We start from the raw sequence: 8,664 nt of genomic DNA on the forward strand, positions 1-8,664 counted from the left end.
TGCAAATTAAGGAGAACAACATTCGGGGTGTGCGTGTAAGACAAGGGCAATTATTATGAAACTACGGAAGACTGTCAGATGTGTGGGATTTGTTGATGATTGAAATTTGGCGTCAGAAACGTGCCATTGTACTCACTTTCTTAAGCAAATTGGACTTTGCATTTGTTGGGACAATGACGTCTTTATTTCAGAATAGTACGAGAGAAATAACGATTCAATTCGGAAGTCATTCGTTTACGGTCAATACAAAGAGCAAATGGGGCGAGTCCTAATCAGAACCATAGCAAAAAAAAAGTGACATACAGTAAAACCCTGTTTATTGCGGGGGATTGTTTCCGACCCCTGCACAAAAGATGATAATCTACAATAAAGAGAAACCTTTTTTTTTTTTTTTTTTTTTATAGTTTTACCCAGCCACATACTTTAAAACACAATTACTTATTCAAACACATTTTTAACACATTGCAAACCTCTATGAAGACACACACAAAAATAAATAAATAACTAAAAAATGGTAGTATAGAATAATGTACGTATTGTAATATTTGTGTACATCCATATGTCTTTAAGAGGCAGGACCTGGCAGGGTGGTGTGCTACATTGGCAAGTCTGCGTGCCAGTGTCTGGGCGTGAGCTATGGGCAACAGCAGCTTCTCCATGTGTGCTCATTGTGCTTTATACCTGGATATAACTGCACAAAAAATGTGGTCTCTCACAATGGCACAACTGAACTAAAATCCTGCCGTGTCTAGGTCAGAAGACTGGCTTAAGACTTTTACCATAATTCAGTTAATCTTGTCAAATCAAGCCGTTGGCGGTTGTGGGACGGGAAAACATGTCACCGCTACCCAGGTACAACTGTGACCATAGTAGCAACAACAACACTAGTTTTGATTGTGGCAGTGTTTTATGTTTGGGGGGGGTTCATCCCTGGGTGCTCCGGAGAGAACAGTTTGGGCTCGCCATTCTTCAAGGAGCGCTTGAGGTAATATTCAGGTTTTATACCGCTAGCAAGCAGGCAACATAACATTATGTAGCTAGCCAGATGGCTAGCTAGTGCTAGCAGCCTAGCACTAACGTTTGTATGTAAAAATTACGCCAGCGTTCTGTCGATGCCCTCAAGTTTCAGTAAACATTGGTTTGTGTGCACGTCTAAATATTGACAACGGTGACCAAGGTAGGCGAGGTTGCGTTGGAAGACGCAATCATATTGGTGCTATTGGTTGACGTCAAAGTGCTATGCCAAAGGTTTTGTGCTAATATGTCAAACTCCATGACATGCAAGATGTGACTCAATTACATAAAAAAAAAATGATTTGTCATTCTTTAATTCAGATTACTGCAACCTACTGATTTGAAGTACCATCTACAGGACATACTTCAGCAGACAGCTCGCTGTAGTTGTTGTGGCATGATCAGGTGAAAGATCTTGGCTGAGACGTAACAGCAACAGTGGACCTTACAGTGACAGTCTAATAATATTATTGTTGTATCAGATCACAGCCAAGTAAAAGGCTTCAGGCTTTAAGTTGGAAAGCTTTAGCTATTAACAGATGAGCGAAAGGCTACTGGGCTTAACACCCTCGTGCTTTTTCAAATGTGGTTTATCTTAGCATCATGCAGATACCAAGGATAATTCACAGCTTATGAGACAATTTACAGGGGAATGGACGTGCAAGGAATGTTCACCTGCTCAATGGACCGCGATATAAATCTAGAAATTATATACCAGTAAGTGTTCACAGGGAATCGGTTTGCAGGGAAATACCTGTAAAAAGAAAATTGATGCTGGATGTAGCCTGCAAATGGTTTAAGTGACAATTATGATACAAAGTTTGAATATGCCATTTTCGCTTCTGAAACTGAAAAATCCTTATTCACCAAGGCATGTATCTTCGCTTATCGCTGGTGTCGGGCGGAATCCTCATATCGCCAAAAGACATCACTTTTTAGGATACTAAAAAAGCATGTTTGTTGATCCATTCGCATTGTATCGTTAAAGAGAGCAAGCTATTTTCAAGACTTTAGATTGGTCAATAATTTGTAAAAATAACACACACATGGGGACTGACCAGGTGTCAATTTGTGAAAAAATATTTAAACTGCCACATTTGGACATAGGAGTTTTTGTCCTGATGCCAGCACTATCTAGAAAAGCTCTTAACAGGAGCGTCCCACCCATGGGAATTTGGATCACCACTTTTCTGAGACCCAAACTTTTCCAACTACTATTTGGACACCCCCTGGCCTCAAGATTTTTGGAAGAAAGATAGCTCCAGCGCAATCAAATTAGAACATTTTTGGGGGGGTGACAAAATAAATAATTTACAATCCTGATCAAGTAGACAGACAGAGATTAAAAGTTGAACACATGATACGGTCATAAAACATTACTGCTGTGTAATAAAAGTCCAGGCAGGATGAAGTTCATGGTGTCAACACTATCATGTGCATTATGATTAGGTCATGTAGCCAGCTCTCCTCATTAGTCACTGTGAAATACGGCAGCTTAGGTTACAAGTCAAGGACGTTGAGTTACTTAAAGGTCTGGCTGCCAGTCAGTCGGAAAACAAGGCAGAGGCCTAAATATAGAGTCGAAGGACCACAGAGATAGTACACTACACACACTGCTTTTAGGACACAGTGAACACTGTGCGTGCAACAAGAGGAGAAAAGTGCTGGGTACTTCTCTCGTCTGACCAATTCCCTTGTCGAGAGTTACATCAGAGCCAGGAACACTAAATGCCTGACGTCATCACTAGCATGGGCGGACTAACTGTTTGGGAAACACAGGCAATTGCCTGAGGTCCCGACATTTCCAGGGACATCAAAATGTCTCCTAAAACCTGATTATTAAAGTTATCTTTGATTTAAAGCAATTATTGTTTTACTCTTAATTATAGCGCTTAAAACCCTCCCTTCTCAAGCAATGGACTATTCCATCTTTTTTATTGCCCATGTGCAAACTTGATTTAAGAAGAGGGTAGCAAAACAAACTTGTTTTTGCTTTGTGAGGAAAATGAAGCAGAGTTATCCCAGTGGAGTGGAGAATATGAGAAGGCGAGAGGAAAACGGTTCTTCTCAAAACTACCAAAGGTCTCAACCTTTTTCACCGCAACGCTGAATGTGCGTAACTGACAGCAGTAAAAGCCATACGCTCTTGCCAGTGGCAGTAGCACTGCTGTCAGTGTCAGCTAAGCAGCATGCAGACGAAATATAGTGGAGTGACAGAAGTTTTGATTTTTCAAATTTCGCCAAATTTCAATCATCAACAACGAACATGTCAGTACTAAAGCGGTCAAAATGCAACGTGAAACTATTCATTCTGCAATTAGCCACTGTATTACCCTTCACTGAAAAAAAGAAAATGGTGTGTAATGTCACTGAAAACATAAGAGGGTTTCTTAACTCATTCATTGCCATTGACATCTTTAGAAGTCAAATCTCCATGTTAACTGGGAAGGCTGGCAATGAATTAAAGGAGCAGTTACCCCATGCTGTTCAATATGATTATGAAAAGAGAATATTCCTGATCAAAATGACTTGTCAAATTGTGTGACAATAAAACAAAAAGGTTTTAATTTATTATCATTTATATATCCACTGAAAAAAAATGAAATAAAAAATGAAACATTTTAAGGGAATTATCTTTGTGCTCCCCCACCTTGAGCTGTCACCTTATCGTGGTGGAGGGGTTAGTGTGTCCAAATGATCCTAGGCGCTAAGTTGTCTGGGGATTTATGCCCCTGGCAGGGTCACCTATGGCAAACAGGTCCGAGGTGAGGGACCAGACAAAGCACAGCTCCAAAAACCTCTATGAAGATGGAAAATTCAGGAAGACATTTTCCCTTGCCCGGACGCTGGTCACCGGGGCGCCCCTTTGGAGCCAGGCCTGGAGGTGAGGCTCGAAGGCGAGCGCCTGGTGGCTGGGCTTGCACCCATGGGGCCCGGCCGGGCACAGACCGAAAGGGTAACGTGGGTCCCCCTTCCCATGGGCTCACCACCTGTGGGAGGGGCCAAAGGTGGGCGGTGGTCAAAGGCAGGGACCTTGGCAATCCAATGCCTGGCTGCAGAAGCTGGCTCTAGGGACGTGGAATGTCACCTCTCTGGGAGGGAAGGAGCCCGAGCTGGTGTCCGAGGTCGAGAAGTTCCAACTAGATATTGTCGGGCTCGCCTTCACACACAGCTTGGTCTCTGGTACCAGTCCTCTTAAGAGGGATTGGACTCTCTTCCACTCTGGAGTGCCCACGGTGAGAGGCGCCGAGCAGGTGTGTGTATACTTATTGCCCCCCGGCTTAGCGTCTGTACATTTGGGTTCACCCCGGTGGATGAGAGGGTAGCCTCCCTCCACCTTCGGGTGGGGGGGACGTGTCCTGACTGTTGTTTGTGCCTATGCACCAAACAGCAGTTCGGAGTAGCCACCCTTTTTGGAGTCCTTAGAGGAGGTGCTGGAGAGCGCTCCCGATGGGGACTCCATCGTGCTGCTCGGGGACTTCAATGGTCACGTGGGCAATGACAATGAGACCTGTAAGGGCGTGATTGCGAGGAACAGCCCCCCCAATCATAACCCGAGCGGTGTTCTGTTATTGGACTTCTGTGCTCATCACGGATTGTCCATAACGAACACCATGTTCAAGTATAAGGGTGTCCACACATGTACTTGGCATCAGGAAACCCTAGGTCGCAGTTCGATGAACGACTTTGTGGTTGTGTCATCGGACTTGCGGCCGCATGTCTTGGACACTCGGGTGAAGAGAGGGGCGGAGATGTCAACTGATCACCACATGGTGGGGGAAGATGCCGGTCTGACCTGGCAGGCCCAAACGTATTGTGAGGGTCTGCTGGGAACGTCTGGCAGAATCCACTGTCAGAAGGAGTTTCAACTCCCACCTCCGACATCGAGTCCGAGTGGACCATGTTCCGTGCCTCCATTGCTGAGGCGGCCGACCGGAGCTGTGGCCGTATGGTGGTCGGTGCCTGTTGTGGCGGCATCCCCCGAACCCGTTGGTGGACACCAACCTTGAGGGATGCCGTCAAACTGTCGGGAAGTTGAATCTCAGATTCAGGCGGAGCAGTGTGGTTTTCGTCCTGGCCGTGGAACAGTGGACCAGCTCTATACCCTCGGCAGGGTCCTCGAGGGTGCATGGGAGTTCGCCCCATCAGTCTAGATGTGTTTTGTGGACTTGGAGAAGGCGTTCGACCGTGTCCCTCGTGGAGTCCTGTGGGGGATGCTTCGGGAGTATGGGGTACCGAACCCCCTGATAAAGGCTGTTTGGTCCAAGTACAACCGGTGTCAGAGTTTGGGCTGTATTGTCAGAAGTAAGTCGGACTAGTTTCCGGCGAGGGCTGGACTCCGCCAAGGTTGCCCTTTGTCACCGATTCTGTTCATAACTTTTATGGACAGAATTTCTAGGCACAGCCGAGGCTCAGAGGGGGTCCGGTTTGGTGGCCTCAGTATTGCATCTCTGCTTTTTGCAGATGATGTGGTTCTGTTGGCTTCATCAAGCCGTGATCTCCAACTCTCACTGGAGCAGTTCGCAGCAGAGTGTAAGCGGCTGGGATGAGAATCAGAGTAGAGCCGCTGCTCCTCCACATCGAGAGGAGCCAGATGAGGTGGCGGGGGCATCTGATTCGAATGCCTCCCGGACGCCTCCCCGGTGAGGTGTTCCGGGCACGTCCCACCGGAAGGAGACCCCGGGGACGACCCAGGACACGCTGGAGAGACTTACGTCTCTCGGCTGGCCTGTGAACACCTCGGGATCCCCCCGGAAGAGTTGGATGAAGTGGCTGGGGAGAGGGAAGTCTGGGCATCCCTTGTAAAGCTACTGCCCCCGCGACCCGACCTCAGATAAGCGGTAGAAAATGGATGGATGGATATCGTTGTACTCTTGTGTGTGCAAATGTTCAGCCATTTAAAATGAGACCTCAGAGTTTCATTATTCTGCTAATACATTCTCATGATGACCGAGTGATTCTGATGAGGACACCAAAGGTACTTTATAGTGATATTGACCCTTTAGTTATTTTATATTTTTTAACATGAAGTCAATTTCAAGTGAGCTGACATGATTGTATAGCTCAGATTGCTTCACACTCAGGACCTAACAAGTCAACCAACTCTCAGCACTGGACACAAGCAATAGCAGTGCTGCGAAAAGGAGGACCTGGGAACTGGTGGAGGAGTGTGCCGAAGCACAGCAACAACAAGCCTAACGTGTTCCCCAGGTGAACGGGTGTCCGTCTTGTTTTGAGAGAGAGAGGCAGCTGGAATTCCAGAGCAAATCTCAACAGCAGCAATGTGTCAGAAAACGGAGCGCCAGCTTTGAAACCGACGGAGAGCGAGTGGGGGCTCGGTCTGGGAGAAAGACAAAATGATGCAAACCATCTGCTGTCATTGCGACGTGCTATCCAGCATCTGGCAGAGAGGGAACTACCGAGCGATGCTATTCACTTAGAAGGGCAGTACTGTCGAAAGATGTACTCCCTGTTCTAATCACATGGCATCGAAGAAGAAGAACACATAAATATGGATACACATAACAAGGTTCCCTCTGAGTTTGATCAATGGTATCCTATTTTTCATGAAGTTGCACATTGTCTGGCCTCCTCTCATCACACATCGGATGAAGTTTGTGTGATACAGTTTACAAATAAATGAATCAACAAGTAAATGTACTGTATATTTTCCATTACAGTTGAAACGGAAAGGCTCTGTAGAATGAATGTTATGCAACCTTTGTCCTTGGAGTTTTCCTCGTCGCCCAGACTCCAGGTTCATTAGATGAGTAGGTTTAGTGCTTGACTCAATGCAAAAAAGTTAAAATTGCATAAGAAACATAACGTAGAAAACTCTATGAGGGAGCTCCCAAGGATAAAAGACAATCTTTTTCCTGGAAAGATCATGTAAATCTCTTTGCAGAGGAGGAATGTTGGTCACCTTCATTGAAGAATATCCAACAAAAACAACCAAGTGGGGTTATTTTTTTTTTTCCCTTCAGTGAACATCAGGTCACCACATTTCACCACTGAACCTGATGGCTGGGGGAACACAATGCTGAGTAAGGCCACATAACCTCTAGGTGTGTCTGTTGCAGGGATGCCATTCAGTAACCAGGAAAAACCTGTCTCCATGCAACACACACACACACACACACGCGCACACACACACACACACACGCACGCACACACGCACATACACACACACGCACACACAGACCCTGACACATGCTACCTGATTCTTGTCGCATGAATAACCGGTTTGTGACAAGGATGTGTCCTTCATGTGTTGAACTACATTAAACCCATTGGTCGCAAATTTCAGTGGCGCAACTGAAGCTGTGGCGAAAACTGAGCATGAACAAAGGCTACAATACATTTTTTTTTTTATATATTCAACCATATGTTTAGCTACTGCACTAGCACCTTACTGAGTAGCGTTTCTAAATTATTGCCCGAGAGCTACATCAAGGGGACGAAATATGATCAAAAGTAACACATAAGCAAACTGGGGAAACTTAAAATTAACTCTGCAATAGCAGATCTGGTAGTGTATCCTAGAACATAAAACAGGTGTACCTAATGAAGTGTCCAGTGAGTGGACGTCACTGGGGTTCAAAGGTCAGCGTAAACATTTTCTAGACCAACAGAAACTATAAATGTGCCATGACAAACTAATAGAAAGTAACATTCATTTTAAAACAAAATCCTGAAACATCACTCACCATCTTCAAAGCAACAGTGTTGTCCTTCAACGGGGGTCCAAATGCTGTGTATACGTTTGAGAAGAGGCAAGTTTGAAGCTGCAGGACCAAAATCCAAAGCAGATGGGAGATATTTCCGACAGTGTCCGACACGCGTGGATGCGGCCACTTTCAGCGGTGACCTCCGTCCATTGTGAAGCAATGACGTCGTCTGAGCCCAGTGACAGCGGCTGGCGGACTAGTTGGAGCTCCTCCGCACGGAGCAGTGCCCTCAAAAGTGGGGCTGTGAAACAAAAACACAGGAAACGGAGACACGACGGCCCAATGAAAAGGTGCCCAGTTGGGATGCTCATTACATATTCATGAGGCGACAAGGCGCATGCGCAGCTGCGAGGCAACGTTCAAATGCAGTATTAAAGTAACGTACAGGTACTTCACTACTTTCACTTTTTATATTCGCATGATTTTACCCTTTAATTCATATTTACGTTTTTCAATTATCCTGTAATTTATATGTGAGAACAGGGAAGTCCATTGATAAGACATGAGGCAAGGCCAACAGACAATCAGGTATTTAAAAAAAAAAAAAAACATTACTCCAAGGTGAAGTAGCCTACTTTAAAGTGGCATTCAAGTTTACACGATGGTGAATGTACAGACAAAATCCCTAACAGCGCCCCCCCCCCCCCCCAATGAGTGAAGAAAATATTTTGGAATCCACTCATTGAAATGAATCGCATGAGTAAATTGAGTGGTAAACTGGAGCACGTTTGACTGCAGTATTTTATCGCCATCTAGTGGGGTGCTATAACAAAGCAATACTCTGACATGTTTACAAATTGATACACCGTGAAGAACATGATCAATTAAATAACCCTTTACAAAATTTTGTCTATTTTTTTTCAATTATTTTTGTGATAGTTTCATTTCTTCATCTTTTTGTTTGAGTTCCATGATCTTCTGT

At 45.2% G+C, this 8,664-nt stretch overlaps 1 protein-coding gene across 2 annotated transcripts in view; it reads right to left on the reverse strand.

The window, feature by feature from the left end:
- myo1ea (myosin IEa) overlaps positions 1 to 7,965 on the reverse strand; it is a 61,895-nt gene extending 53,930 nt beyond the window's left edge. For both annotated transcript variants that reach the window (XM_061670646.1, XM_061670645.1), the window contains exon 1: positions 7,722 to 7,965. In XM_061670646.1, the coding sequence (XP_061526630.1) occupies positions 7,722 to 7,724 (3 nt within the window). In that variant the 5' untranslated portion in view covers positions 7,725 to 7,965. The remainder of the gene's footprint in view (positions 1 to 7,721) is intronic.
- Between the last annotated feature and the right edge of the window lie 699 nt (positions 7,966 to 8,664).

The sequence above is a fragment of the Phycodurus eques genome, chromosome 2 (genome assembly GCF_024500275.1).
Source record: "Phycodurus eques isolate BA_2022a chromosome 2, UOR_Pequ_1.1, whole genome shotgun sequence".
Taxonomy (NCBI): Eukaryota; Metazoa; Chordata; class Actinopteri; order Syngnathiformes; family Syngnathidae; genus Phycodurus; species Phycodurus eques.